The sequence below is a fragment of the Corvus brachyrhynchos genome, unplaced genomic scaffold (genome assembly GCF_000691975.1).
Source record: "Corvus brachyrhynchos isolate BGI_N302 unplaced genomic scaffold, ASM69197v1 scaffold56, whole genome shotgun sequence".
Taxonomy (NCBI): domain Eukaryota; kingdom Metazoa; phylum Chordata; class Aves; order Passeriformes; family Corvidae; genus Corvus; species Corvus brachyrhynchos.
The window spans coordinates 3,105,668-3,121,069 of NW_008238664.1; the positions used below are offsets into that span (position 1 = coordinate 3,105,668).

Sequence of the window (15,402 nt, forward strand, 5' to 3'; positions counted from 1 at the left end):
AAGTAGGGTGTCTGTAAAAGAATGTACTAGGTTTCTCCTTGTGCTTTTTCATGGATCCTGAATCAGGAAATCACAAGGATAAAAGGGAAACCCTGTTATTAAATAGGCAGTTTTAATCCAGGGTGTAGATTCAGAGCACCTTTCTTTCCCTTCTCTCTGCATACAGACAGCATGTTCACCTGTTCTCAGCCCATAAATTACCCACTCTCTCATTCTGCCTAAGCAAAGAAGGGGGACACATCCCCATTTGTGTGCCCAGCTGGCATTATAGACTCTGACAGCAAAGCTGGAGAGGACAAAGCTTGACTAGAGAGGCATTCCCCCAGCACAGGGACTGGAACAGGAAGATGTTCCCTGCTTCATGGAGAGGGCCACAAGACCTTTTGCACAACAGCTGCCACCTCATCACACAACCAGGAAGGCACAAGATCCTCCTTTATAGAAACAGCACAGGGATGCAAGGGGAACAAAGGAGAACACTTCCCACTCTACCCCACGTGTGTCATCAGTGTGAAAGACGCTCACTGGTCTATCCTGCCACCTGGGGAGAAGTTTGATTAATAAAATCAGATAATTAAATATTCTTCATCACGACTGGCTGCATCATTTTGAACCTCTTCCATTGTTCTTTCCCCCATCACCCCCACTGTTTTTCCAGTATCTAGAATCTGGAAAAAGCCGAAAGCCTTTCATCTTATCAGGTGTGGTTTATTGCCCCCTGGTTACACAGTAATTTTGGTCTCCACTCCATGAAAAGGTCATATGATGGGATATCAGCTCAAGAATTGTCAGTTCACTGGACAAATAAGGCAGGGACTGCCAATACAATTATAAGAGCCTGATAAGGAAGGCACAGAGAAGAACCAACAGGAGAGGGAGAAAAAAACATAGCAATTTAAAAGGTGAGGGGCAATCCCAGAAGAAGGCAAGAAATGCCCCTGAGGGGAGGGAGAGGGAGGGAACAGGAGTGTATCTAACCACATTCTTCCCAAAATAAAAATTAACAAGAAGATAGAAGTGGCACAGGAGAGGAATCACAGGTATTCACCCTTATTAACCAGAAAATCTCCTGCTGTGATGGATGCCTAATTGGGAGGTGTAAGCAACTGGTGGGATGATTATCAAGCTAGCTTGCCTCATAGCTCAGGATGGAAAGAAAATAATGTCTTCTCTTTAGAAGTATAGGTGGGGGGTAGAGGGCACTAATTCCTATTCCTACATGTGCTGCAAGGGCCATCTCTTTTTCTCTTGTGACTGATAAGATGGGATGATGTTGAAAAGCACCTGCTTGGAAAGTTCAAAGGGTTTTCACAATAGAAGAAAAGAGAATCTGTACCAAAGCTGACAGCTGGGAGGGATGGCTGAAGAATCTCAGATACTGGGAACTGCTGGTGAGGAGGCTTTTCATATGTGACACCTCCTGGTATGCAAGAGAAGTTTACAGGTTGTCCTCTTGCTAGTAAATGGCCTGAGAGACAAGTATTTGTCCTGTCAATTATTTTATTAACTCCATAATGGTACAAATCCAGTGGGCTTTTCACAGGCTTCAACCTGAAAGCAGAAAAGGAAGATAACTGCCCCACAAACAGGATTTACCGACAAGAGGCAACCTTTCCCAGGGCATTTTTCTCCTGGGTCTACAAGTAGTGCACCTCCTCCTGGAATGGCCATACAATTGTTCAGAGCTCCGTAAATCCAAGAGGCGGGGGGAATGCTCAGCAGTGGGTGGGGTTGGTAAGACTTTCAACCCCCACTTCTAACACTGTTTTCCCCAGACCCAGGGAGCGCAGGTCTTGGTCCCAAGGTGATCAGCAGCCAAGAGCAGGCGTGTGTGCTGAGTTGCGGGTCGCCTTTGTTTCTCCTCCCAGCGCTCCCGCGGGTCACCCGGGCATGGGTGGGGAGACACACGCACCATCCCAGCTGCATGTGCCTCGGGGTGCACCGAGACCCAGGGCAGCACGACAGGACTCTGTGACCCACCGCCACTTCGGCAGGAATATGATGGACCCCCGGGTATGTGCTGGACAGAGGAAGCCCAGCCTGTCCTTTTCCATTGAGGAAATCTTAAAGAAACCCTCTGCCAGCACTGCCCCGAACAGTGAAGCCGGGAACAGAAGTAGCTACGCTGAGAGACCTCCGTCCCTAAAAGCAGGGTCACCAGTGGCCTTTGGTAAGTACCAGTTATAACACTTAATGAAAATGCTCTTTTCTTTTTGATCCCTAAAGCTGTCAGGTTTAATTATGTAGAATTTTTATTCTTTAACTTTTGTAGGAATCTGGGATTTCCCTTATCATGTACAAATCATTCATTATGTATACAGAAATAATATTTAAAAAATAATTTGCTTTCAACCTCGCAGTAGACGGGACTCTGGGGTTTTGTACATTGCGAAGCCTCAATGTCATTGGAGACGTGAGTGTGGAACCTGAAAAGTTATTTCAGGTAGCTCTCTTCAATGAGGAGTGCTTATTGTAAAAAATACAGCACCTTTCCCTTTAAAAAACAATATTCTTGTTACCTGGCAGGGGGGAAAATGAGAAATAAATGCCTGTCATAAGAAGGACAGGTATTGAGATGCAGGAAGTGAGCCTAAGACTGCTGCAACTCTAACAAAATCTTTGGAGTTTCACTTATATCAAGAGTTGACTGTTGTCTGGAATTACAGCCAAACCTCATATCAGCACCCTTTTCTGCTAAATTTGACCACTCACCCTCAAGCAGCAGAAATGGTCTGTCAGGGTAATGGTACCTGTAGGAGTGTTAGAACTCAATTGCTGGTATAAGAAAAGAGAAGGCATATATGTTTAATAATTTCTTCTTATCGTCATGGACACTAGGTTCTTTCATGAGCTAAATAAAAACAGCTAGTAGAAAACTTGCATGGCTTTGATCTTAGCAAACCAGCAAGTGCATTAGACTTTTTGACTTCAGTTTTCACAGTTTAGTTACTCTGGCCTTGAGTGGACTTTTACCCTCACAGAAATTGTCTCCTTCTTTCATGACACAAAGAACAATGTCCAGTGTTTTCTGGATATTGTATTTCTTTTTCTTTTGCAATCTGCATCTTCCATGAAAAAGAGATGTTTTATGTATACAAGCAGATTCACTTAAACAAAAAATGACCTGTAATTTTGACACAAAATTTTCACTCATCTCTCACTCATCTGCTTTCAACAAAGCTTAATGCTACTCTTTATTTTTTGTAATACAGAGAGATCCTTTCATGGATCAGGACCCCGTTTCCCAGGACACTGGATGAACCACCTATCAGTAAGGGAGAGAGTCTTTTTCCAAAAACCTGGCAGTCCAAGAAACCATTGCCTATCTGTGTAGTTTCATCTCTTTTTATGTCCAAACTGGATACCGACCTGGACTGGAAAGCAAACAAGACATAAGTGGTGAGGGAAACTGCTCACTAGTGTAACATTAGTCACTGGGGTTGGACTCAAGGCCCCTAACACTGCCTCTCAGTCATGCTTTGCACAGGATTTGGACTTCTTTTTGTTCATGTGTGACACAGGATAACTTGTCTCCTGACCACTCATCTCACAGCTTTGGGGCTGAATATACCACTGCTGCCTTTGTGCCAGTAACTGCAGCTTTCTATGGAAACCTGTGTATGGGGGGGAGAGCATTCTGCTGATTTTTCCCACAACCATAGGATAAATGAGGTTTGGGGGGACCTCTCGAGGTCATCTGGAGGTACAGCTTCCTGCTCAAAGAAAAAGCTGTTTTGAAGATAAAACAAGGTTGGTGAAGGCTTTGGCAAGCATTGCTTGCCTGTTTCACCCCTTGTACCATTGGAGGACTACAGCATTTGGAGGTTTCCTTAAGCTGCTTTTGCAAACTGGAACTGGACAACCAGTCCTGGAAGCAGCAAGAGTTTGGTAGTTTGTAGGGGTGGACAAGGACATGGCTGGTTCTGGTGCAGGTGCAGTGGGGCACATGGGCCGAAGGAGCACAGGTGCCAGGATGTGAAGGGGGAGAAATGCTGCTGTGAGCTCTGGCAGTGTTGTTCTGTGAGCTGAAAGTCCTTTCCTGAAGGTCCATGGCAGTCACTTTGTGCCGCTGGATCCAAAGTGAGACAAATAACACCACTGAAAATTCAGTTGGTGCTTGTTCATAACATGGGCCTTAGAACTGCATTTTAACAACATGAGAGTCTTCTCTGGGAACAGAGACAGGACCTTTTTAGATTGAGTCTTTTTCACAATCAGTATGTTGAAGCCCAGTTTCTCTGTGTATCTTGGCTAAATCTGTCTTGGCCACTGCAAGCACAAGGGTCTGACAAATCTACATGGCAGGACATGGTGGGTTCCTGGGACTGCACTGCTGCACTGCCAGTGCAGCCTCACCCCAAGTTGCTCCACCTGAGCATACAGCCAGTTTTTCATCTTGAAAGCAATGCAGGCAGAACCACCAGGCCTTGCCTTTGGCTTTGCTTCACCACCTAGCCAGAGAGAGACTGCAGCTGTAGCAAGAGAATATAGTGACTCTTCTCTCCCCTGCTAGAAAGCAAGGCTGGATTCATAAACTTAAGGCAATTTAAAATATTAACTAATGAAAAGAGTATATACATGTGAAGATTCACTTAACTGTTACTGGAAGTAGGAAAACAGGAAAGCTGTAGAAATCTTCCAGAATGTTGTACTTTGTTTTTGTAATTGATCAAGGATGTTTAAAAAAAAAGAATGAAAACAAAACTTTTTCACTCCTTGTTTCTTACCTAAGAATGTGATACCTAAGTTTATTACTCTTTGCTTTCCGAGCAGAACTGTAATTTATTCAGATAAGTTATATTTATTTCACAAGTGCAGTACCCTGTGCTGTACATCTTGGGATAATTGCTGTATTTCATCTAAGTTGTTCAGCTTCATGCCGTATAACACTGGCATTAAAAAAGTTGTGTAAATAATCAGCCACATCTCTTATGGCTCAGTGCTGGCCAAGGTCAGGGAACTGAAATGAGCTAAGGAACTGGCTGGAAATTCCAGAAAAGTATACAAATCCAGTTGCTTTCTCGTAACAGTTCAGCAGCAGCAAAGAAGGATGTACTACAGGTCAGGGCTTAGTTATGTCTTACTAAGGATTTTAATAACATTCCCCACAATCCCATAGGGTATGTATCTGAGCAAAGCCATGATTCATATGAGAGTCAGGAAGATCCATGTGGCACCACATACATACTCATGGCTACTGTAAGTTAAATACTGAGGCCAAAAATTATCATCTGATGTAGACAGTCTCAGTACCAAGATCACACTTGTCCTGGAGTTTAAATCTAGTCATTCTGAGCTGAGGAGATGGGTAGGACCAGGGGAGCAGAAGATGGAGAAATGTCAGAAATGGTTGGACTTGGTGGTCTAAAGTTTGGACTGGTTGATTTTAAAGGTCTTTTCCAACCTAGGATTCTAAATGAGAGGTGCAAATCAAGATTCCCAAGAAAACCCATGGGTGCTGGACCAGATGACTTCTAGAAGTTGCTTCTAACAAATTAGTCTGAGTCTCTGACAAAAAGGTTGTTGTGATGTACAGTGTAAGCCTCTCACAGAAAGCTGGGGCAGGACTTGATCATGTATGGGAAGACCTCTGGGCCTGACTCCGAAGTTCACGTGTTTTTGTGAGCGTAATTCCAGTGGGACTTGGAATAAGGAGTGTGCAGTCTTCTCTGAAGCATTTGGCTTCCCAGTTGCATTGTTAGCCGTGGGGGAGTTCACTGCACAAACACAACTGCTAGAGGGCCTGGAGCTGCAGTTGTTGAAGCCTGCTGCAATCTTTGAAAGGCTCTTACCAAATTAAAAAACACATAATGAACAAGGAGACATTTTAGTTTGCAGTCCATGCTTTTCCTCTCATCCTTTTGTCACAATGCCTAGAAAGGGTAGCCATGGCCTTTGCAAGGGACACAAACACCCAGTGAGTGCTGATCTCCTCCCTTGTGCCAGCTCTTTCATTTAAAACACAGAAGAATATCAGGTCTATTTCAGAAAAAAAAAAAATCTTAAATTCTTGGGAGCCTGATTTCAGTGTGCTTGAAATTACATCTGAAATGATTGTTCATTACTCCCCTGGTTTCTGCCAGTTAGGTTTCACCAACAGGAGATCCTTTATCAAGTCAGGGAGAGCTTGGGATGAGAGTGTTACACCTGGGAAATTAATAGTGAGGGCAGTAACAGATATGGTAATTTTGTCATTCTGCCTGTGTTATGTTCATCATGTTAAGGATATGCAAATTAATAGGAATACAACCACCACTTCACACACAAATGTCAATATGGTGATTGTTCACCTTTAGCAACACTCCACCCAGCTTTATCCCTAAAGAGGAAACAAATTGAAGGAATCTAACTGAACAGATACCATCTGGCCAGTAAAACCAATTCACCCCACCTATTACAAGGAAAAACAATACACCTGGAAGGCAAAAAAAAAAAGGAAAGAAAGAAAAATATGTAGAAGAAAGAGAAAAACAACACAATACGAAGATGCTTTCATTTCTCAGTGATAGACTCTTCCCTGTTCACAGCCTTAGCAAGACCCTAAAATCACAAACCTTTTGCCTCCACAGGTCTGTATCTCTCCAGTGATTACACAACAAGGCTTAAATGGAACTCAGGTCATCTGAAATAACCTCTTGCTTTCAAAGTGAAACACTGCTATCTTGCCTGAAATTGTCCATCCTTTCCTATGCAACTGAAAGTCAAGACAAAAAGACCATTTTGAGCCACAAGTCAAAGTAATTTCTGTGCATGACAGTAACAATTATCTCATGTTCTGCTAGGCTGAAATGTTGTTGCCTTCCCTGGGGAAAAAAAAAAAAAAAAAGAAAACTACATTCCCTTAAACAATTATCTCATGTTCTGCTGGGCTGAAATGTTGTTGCCTTCCCTGGGGGAAAAAAAAAAAAAAAAAAGAAAACTACATTCCCTGGAGGAAGTTTTGCCCCATGCCAGTTCATGGGTATTTTTCAGAGCTCCCTGCTGGAGTCACATGAATGTGTATCAAAAAAATTCGAGCTGGCCTAAAGAGCAACCACTTCAGACAGTCTCTTTACTTGGTCAGAACAACAAACACCAGAGAAGGTTGCAATGCAAACAGGACTGGGGCTCATAACTCTCAGCTATGTGCTGTAAACTCAGTATCATCAAGTATTCAATCTTATCCTCCAGAAAAATGTCTTGATTAATTCAGCCTCTCTTTAAGGTTTATATTTCTTTGATCTCAAACAACTAATCCTCCCACTCCTTTTCACCAGTTCACTGAGACACTGGCAGTTTCCCATCTGCCTAGGATCCATTTCCTCCCTGTTCTTTCTACTTAAGTCTGTAATCTGTGCTCATACATAAATTGTGCTCATCAGTGAGGTATGTGAGCATCTCAGGGAAAAATTTTGGGGAGGAAAGTTGTATATAAAGGATAAAGACATCTGAAAAGTCTTCTATAATATAGAAAATGCTAATGTCATTCTTAGAAAGCTTTAATCATTCCCCATAAGAGCACCTTGCTTAGGTACCCTTACATTTTTAATTACTGTAGGATATAAGCATCATCACTTTTGTAATATATTAATTTTCACAGCATGACATCTAGCAAAGGAGTGCAACTAGTCCTTAATTTAAGGATGGGAGCTGAGATAGAAATCCTGGGCTAAGAACCTATGCCAGTACTGATATCCTCTGATCATCTGTTATTGAACCCCGCCTCATGCTAGTGACCATTCCTAGGTCTGTCCTTCTCCTTTATCCCACAAATATTATTCAAAACTTCACCTGTTTTCTCACCAGAAAACTCAAAGTTAGTTGATACTAAAGGAATAAAATGAGTCCCGTTTTGCACACTGTGCCTCAAACGCAGAGGTGGGCCAGGTTTTTAAGGTCCACATGACTGGACACATGTAATTGTGTTTAGAAGGTTACTCAAGGAAAGGTGATAATTTAAATAGGTAACATTTGAACAATTATCCTTTATTGAAATGAGGCTTTGGCTAATTTTTGGAGCTCTTATAACTTTGTTTTCTTGATGTGTCAACCCTCTTTAAAATCCCTATTGTGTGGGCTCTTAGGGCAGAATCAGAATTGGGTATTTTGTCTTCAGATGTTACAATTATCATTGCTCCAAAGCTGCTTTCAAATAGAACTTGTTTGTTTGAGAAAATAAATCTCTAACAAGTCTAAAAATTTGAATGTTTTGCCAATGCCAGATGTGACAATGCACATATATAATATATATATATATATATATATATATATATATATATATGTATTTCTTTATATATATATATATATATGTAAAATGTATATTTAAAAGTGGAGTTTCTTCCAGTACAGCCTGTAGTGGTTCACACCTGCTGCCATTTAGATAAGAGAGGGGAGAGGGGAAGCAGCCACAGGTGCAGCAAACCTCAGAGCCTAGATGTGAGAGACTGCTCAGGAGTGCAGTCCATTATTACATTAGGATTTTAATGGTCTTGGGCAGTAATAGCAGACAAACCTGTACTGTCGTATTTGCTCCTGGGTCATGCAAACCATGAAACCTAAATTCCTTAATGGGCTCATTATGTTTATGTGTTGCCTCTTTCTCTGGCTTTCCAAGCAAAGAAATCCAGGCAGGGAGGAGAACTAGAGCAAATTCTAGGTTTGCCATTAAAGCAGCACAGACACAGATGTCTTGTCTCCGAAGAGTCAGCTGAGCCTTGATTGCACCTACCAAAAGCAGCACATCAAGCATTCAGCATGAGGGTTTATGGCAAGACTTTAATACAGAGAAGGGAGGTGGAGAGTGGGGGATTTTTTATAACTATCTTGGGATGCTAACAGCCAAAGACAGCCCACTGACTTAAACCTTGAGGCTTCCCAGCATGTTACATTTCAGTGCTTGGCTTTGCAAGGTCTGCTTACATTTATAACAAGGAGTAAGAACTCATACCGCATTCCTGAGGGCAGAGAACTCATCTGGAAGATCTTTGTGGTGCCCCTGCTGTACAATGAGGTAATGGTGTTAGTAATAAGGCAACACCATGGCTGAAGAAAGATTGTGGCTTCTGGGGCCAATTTCCTCAGCACTTGGGGTTGGGTGTCCTAGCACGTGTCATCACTGGTTGCTGCTGAGGTTACCTTAGAGATTGTTTATAATGTGCATTCTCAAATCTAAGCTGCACTTTGTGAAAACAGGCCAACACACGCTTCTCCTGTTAGTCCTGTCAACAAGAGCATGCAGGTGATTTCACCAAGATGAGTTGGCAGTCAGTACCTTCCTAGATATCACCAGCATCACCTGTCACAAAGGCAGATGGGAAATGTTGACAGCCTGGGCAAAGGCTGCCTTTAGAATTGTCCAATGCCTAAATCAGAGCAGCAGGCAGCCCAGATGGAGAAGAAAGGACAGATGGACCTGAAATGGGGAAGACGCTGACCTTTAGCCTATTCATTGGCCCATTTTCCTTTAGGGTATATGTATACCTACAGGGACATTTAAGAAAGGACCAGACTTTTAAAAGCATTTGGCATCCAGCAAATTCCATGGCGATCTTGCTGACAGATTTTCAGGGCAGCTCAATATCTACTCTGCTTCCGAGTTCTTCAGAAAAGGCAGCCACTAATTTGGATACTGACAGGGAAGCTGAGATTTCTTGATCTTTTGGTTATGCCTCCTTATTTCTACAGTCCTTTTTCAAAAATCTCTCGTAAGGACCATTGAAAGTTTTAAGGTGGAAGGAAGTAGAGAACAGGCTAGATTTGGGGGTCAAATTCACCGAGATCCTGTGTCTGCAACATGGAGTAATCTTGGCATTGAAGTACAGCACAGAAGGATTAGGGCCATTTTAAATATGATCAGGTTTGAATGGTAGAGTATCCAGACCACTTTTTTCACGCCAGCTGGAAGGTGTGCTGAATGGTGGTTGCTTTATTCAAAGCTGTCTTGCGCTGTGTCCTTCACAGATTCCAGCAGCAGGAGTCAGTCTGACTGTGACTTACGTTCAGCCAAAATGCTTCTTCCCACTACATGTGCTACACCCACGGCCAGAGCAAGGAGAGTGCAGGCAGCTCACTGCAGAAGACCTACTGCCAGCCCAGTGTCCCTCCTGGGTGAGGACACGGCACGTGAACATCTGGAAGGCAAAAGAAAACATGAGGAAGACGAAGATCAGCTATGTGGTTTACCAGTGGACCATCCACTTCATGGTGAGTGCCTCTATATCCAGACTTTCCCCTTCAATGCCCCAAAACACAACTGCTATCTTACAGTTATGCACATGGCAATACCAAGCAGCAGACATCATGAATGTTTCCACTGGCTGAATCACAGTAGATGGTCATAGCTCCTGGATGAGTCACAGAGATGGTTCTTCATTCTTGCCATCAAAAGACTGAAGAGCCACTATTTGAGCTAAAGTTCCAGCTCAGTCCTACCAACTCTACCAATGTTAGCGCTAGGGACTGCTTTTGAGTGTTTATTGCCCTCCTGCTTGGGCTGTGAGGAGTTACCATCTTCTGAGCCTCACTGCCAACGTTGTGCAACGCTCATTTCCTGGAAAATGTGCATTGCACAACATGGGGAGAGAGGCTGGTGAATAAGCCGAGTCAGCTCACTGTGTTCTGTACACCTTGGACCCACTGTACAGGTGATGAAGAGGTCATCAGCATGCACACAGGCAAACTGTTGACATGCAGTAGATCTGGCAGGATGTGTCAAGCACAATTTTCAATCCTGACCATGTTGGTGGATCTGCTAATTTAATCAGCTATGAGCACTGGTAAACAGCGGTCTATCTCTTAGCCAAAGCACAGGACAACACAAATATCCTTTTCCAATATGTTTTACAGAGACTTTAGGCTAAGCAGGATACATGGTACCTGAACAAGACAAGTTCCTAACAGACGGATGGCAATTAATTAGCAGCATGTGACAAAAATTCCTCAAAGTTCTTTGAGTTTGAGGAAAAGTAAATGCAGACATTCATACTACACTCCAGAAAACAGGTTTTCAGCAGCAGCAGAAAGGTGGTTTTTTAACAGTTTGTTATTATTTACTCCAGGAAAAAGAAGGCTTTTCATTTAAGTCCATTGAAAGTGGCAGATGCAAGGTTTCTCAGCTGGCTTTCCTGAGAGCCACACATCATCCTTGCTCCATACTCTGCAAGCTGGCAGGAGAAGCAACTCTTTCTGTGAAATACGTTTGAAAGAAAATCCTTGTTTCTGCCACTGTTGCTATGGTATACATGAATCTTGTGACAAGCTGCTGTCACCTCCTCCTCCTGCACAAGACAGCCATCAGTCTTGATGCGGGGAGAAGCCTTGTAAGATAACTGGAAATTTTAGCCTTCCTTTGCCCTGTAAGCTGCACACAGCTCATGGCAGCAGGACTAAATCATGTTGCCTCTTCACAGAAGAGCCAGGGCCGTATGTATCTGGCACTTGGAGTTGCCTCTGAGTATAAAAGTAGAATATTCACACGTGAGAAAGTCCCCAGCCAGGAGGATCACACCAGAGCTGGGAGGTAGCTGTCCTGACTTGGCACTTAGCCTCATTGACCAGCTCTGTGGTGGGTACCAGCCTCATCAGTAAAGCAGGGGAGGAAGCATGTAATTATCTGCACAAAACTGAGCCAAGATGAACAGCCCCTTTCAATGGCAACGTGTATTTTAAAGGCATTTTAAACAAAATCCCTCTGTTCCCTGGTGGCAGTGAGGTTTTGAAGCCAAGCAGAGGTTTAATGATCTGCCATTTTCTAGGCTACTGGTTCCTGCAGTTGCCAAGCCTTTGATAGAAACTGGCTGAAGAAGGAGGGAGGATCCTAAAGCATTGGATTGACGTTTTCCCTGTGGTGTGCAAACAATGATGTTTCGGATCCCGTTCATGCACTATGTCATTCCTTGCAGAGAGCTGTAGGCCTGGGTTTAAAATACTTTCCTGTATCTTAAGTTTCAGCCTCCTCCTTCCACTTTGCATTAGGAGGGAAGAGCTGGCAGCTCTTTTTCTCCTTCCTCTGGCTGTGGCAGGGATCATCTTCTCCCCACACACACCCTGTGGTGTGCAAACAATGATGTTTCGGATCCCGTTCATGCACTATGTCATTCCTTGCAGAGAGCTGTAGGCCTGGGTTTAAAATACTTTCCTGTATCTTAAGTTTCAGCCTCCTCCTTCCACTTTGCATTAGGAGGGAAGAGCTGGCAGCTCTTTTTCTCCTTCCTCTGGCTGTGGCAGGTATCACCTTTCCCAGACAAAGTCAGCAGCAGCACCTGCAGGGATGGTAGACTGCAGCATCCCTGGAAGCAGTCTGTAGTCCTTACAGCTCAAGCTGATAGCATATTAACTTGTGTTTACACATCTGTTGACTCTCGGGTGCCCCAGACATGCTTTTGGCATGGCAGCTACAGGTCAGTTACGGGTCCTCTGAGAAGGCAGCTGGGCAGTGCCAAATGCCCCTAGTGTATCCATGGAGGTAACCCAAGGACCTCCCTCACACCAGCAATGCCTACAAGCACTCAGAGGAGCAGCACCAGCCTCAGCAGCAGGAGACCTTTCTGATGTGAAAGACATCAGAAGCCCTTGGCAGGGCATTCCCTCATCTCTCTGTCTCAGCACAGCTCTGTCGATGTAAAACACGTTCATAATTTCTGACTCATCTAGATATACGTATCTGTTTAGTTGTCACAGAACAGAAGAAATCAGGAATGCTATACAATCACCTTGCAGGCAGAAGGGCTGGGCTTTGGTGCTATTTTGTATAGGTGGAGAAAGGTGAGGAGTAGGCTATGACAACAGCCACTTTCATGAGCAGGTGGTCTGAGATAGCAAGAGCACCCTGACTGTGACCCTGAGTATGAATTTGGAGCATATTTCCAGGAAACCCTGTAACAATTCCCTAAAATTTTTCTTTTCCTACAAAATGGCTTCTGCCACTAAGCGGTTTAGAAATGCAGTGTCATTGAAGCTAAATAGATTTATGCCCTTATCACAAACCACTTGCAGGAAGCAATGCCTCTTGTACTTTGAACTTAGAGACTGCATTGTAAGCAAAAAAAGGAAGAGCCCTCATATGCTAGAGACATGCTGACACTGGCATTTAGTTTTGCTAAGCCCATATTTGAATTTGGGTGCCTTCATTCTGAATGTTGTGGGCTTTCACCTGTGGCCTTCTGCATGAAAAGCTCAGCAGAACCTTTTCAGAAAACCTTGATTCTTGGAAAAGATCACCTATGGACGTTGGTGGATTTCCAGTCTTGTGGGATTTCTCCTCTGGGCAATAATTCAAGGACAGCACAGATTGTGCTGCAATAAACAGAGCTGGCTCCTAATTTCACCAGAAACTGAGGGGTTCAGGCTGTGATCCACAGGTGGTTCATGGGTTCGTGTTATTTCCTGCAGCTCATGTCTTCATTATTCACTGTAGAGGAGGCTGCCCTAATGAGTCAACGTCACCCAAGTACTTCCATAGCAGAAATTCTCTGCGCATTGCTGACTGGGAGTTCAGAGACATTTCTATTAATCTAATTGTTTCATTGTTATGATAGTATCTGTGATGCCAAAGCATATTAATGAATTCTGGTGGCAATTATCATAAAGACAACAGAAAGTACAGAGATAATCTCAGTTCTGGAGGAATTCCAGTATAAATCATGTCCCCTCTGCATGCCAGTTGCAGACATCTTCAGCTTAAGTGTTTATGTTTTCTCTGAAGTCATAAATTCACTTGTACTGTTCATTTGTGAACAATATGGTCAAATCCATGTACCCCTGTGAAACAGCATGGTTTGTGTCTCACAGAACAGTCTTTTCCCTAAAATGCTGACTTATCTTAATGCATTTTTGAAACACCGAAGAGACAATGAAGCCCTGTGTAATCACAATCCCAGATAAATATCGGCTGCCCAGAATATGCCAATGGGACTGTGAGAAAGGGCACAAGCATCCCATTGTCCTGCAGAACAAAAGGAAACAATTTTAAATGAAAAAAAAAAGCGGGAGAAAAAAAATTAAATGCCTATATATATAATTTGGCTGCCATTAGCTATCTTACCAGCCTTCTGTTTATCTGTGTGAATAGTCCCCGCAGCCCTGTGTCTCTACGGTGCAGTGTTCCTCTACATACACTTGGAAATGCCCCAGATCATTGACATTGTTTTGGTGGGTTTACTTGAGGTATTTTTGAAGGCTGATTCTTTTTTTTCCTCCCTCTTTGAAGACTGACTGTTTATAATGACACCCTGGATATTAAATGAGAGGCACAAAACCTGAATCCTTTACTCTCACCCTTCAGACTCCATTCACATAGAAGTCTCACTGGTACAAGTAAACACTGAATAAAGCAAAGCTGTCAGCAACTGGGGACTATCATAAATTCCTTTTGTATTGTTTCTTCATGGGTTTTGGGTTTTATTTATTTAAAGCAAATGCTAACATTCAATGCTTCCCTCAAGCAGCCCCTTCTTTCCTGGGAATTTTGGATCCAAAGGGTATATTGCACAGGACCCAGAGGTTAATTTGTTCATGCTCGTCAAATCTGTGTAATGTGACCACTTGTAAAACTGATGGCACATCATGATAAGTTTATTTCAAAGGTCTTAATGAGTATTTATTGGCTTCTCCTAAATTGTCCTAGAACTTTTCATTACATCCCCAGGATATGGTACTGTTAATTAGTGTTCTTTGAAATTGAGGGCAAGTCTTCTACCTGCTGTATTAGCAAGCCCTTTACACTTAAAGGGGAAACAGCAGAGGCAGGGGTGTTTGGTGTCTAGATGTTTGCAGGTACAAATAACCACAAAGAGCAGGACTGAAGAAGAAAGCAGGCTATCTGTGCAACCTGCAATAAGCTCAGCTTTCTCCCTGTGGCAAATGGCTGGTTTCTCACACGGGTGTTGGACCAGAGAGTGGGGGGAGAGTGGTGGGGAACCTGTTTTCTTTGATGAGAACCATTATTGGTTTAGGCTTTTGGCCACTGCTTTTAAGGTAAGATTTGACTATGGCTAAACATTGACTGAAATGAATGGATCAAGTTTGAGATTCAGCTGCATGGGGAGCCTACACAGGCATCTACCCCAAATCCACATTGGTCTGAAGGAGTTTGTGAAGGTGCAGGCCCTTTGGGCTAGGTACAGACCTGATGGTTTGCTTCAGCCTTCAGATATTCTGCTGACCACTGGTTGTGCCAGAACTATGCACACCAGCATTTCAGGCAGCAGCATTTGTAAACACTGTCATTACTTTGCAGACAGACAGGAAAGGTTAAATTCACCAGGGGCTCAGGTTGATGGTGAGCACTATCCTCCACAACAAACTGTCCGCATGAATGATTTCATACCTACCGTCTACTCCTTGCCAGTTCCTCTGACAAGCAGACTAAGAAACTCCCCTGACCACCACTGTACAGCCTGCTTAAACATGTTTCTAGCCTGGTAT

General features: G+C 43.3%; 1 protein-coding gene across 1 annotated transcript in view; it reads left to right on the forward strand.

Moving 5' to 3' along the window:
• Positions 1–6: 6 nt before the first annotated feature.
• Positions 7–15,402, forward strand: part of ISX (intestine specific homeobox) — a 25,732-nt gene continuing 10,336 nt past the window's right edge. The window contains exons 1-2 of the mRNA XM_017738068.1: positions 7–2,170; positions 9,940–10,182. Of these exons, the coding sequence (XP_017593557.1) occupies positions 1,891–2,170; positions 9,940–10,182 (523 nt within the window). The 5' untranslated portion in view covers positions 7–1,890. The remainder of the gene's footprint in view (positions 2,171–9,939; positions 10,183–15,402) is intronic.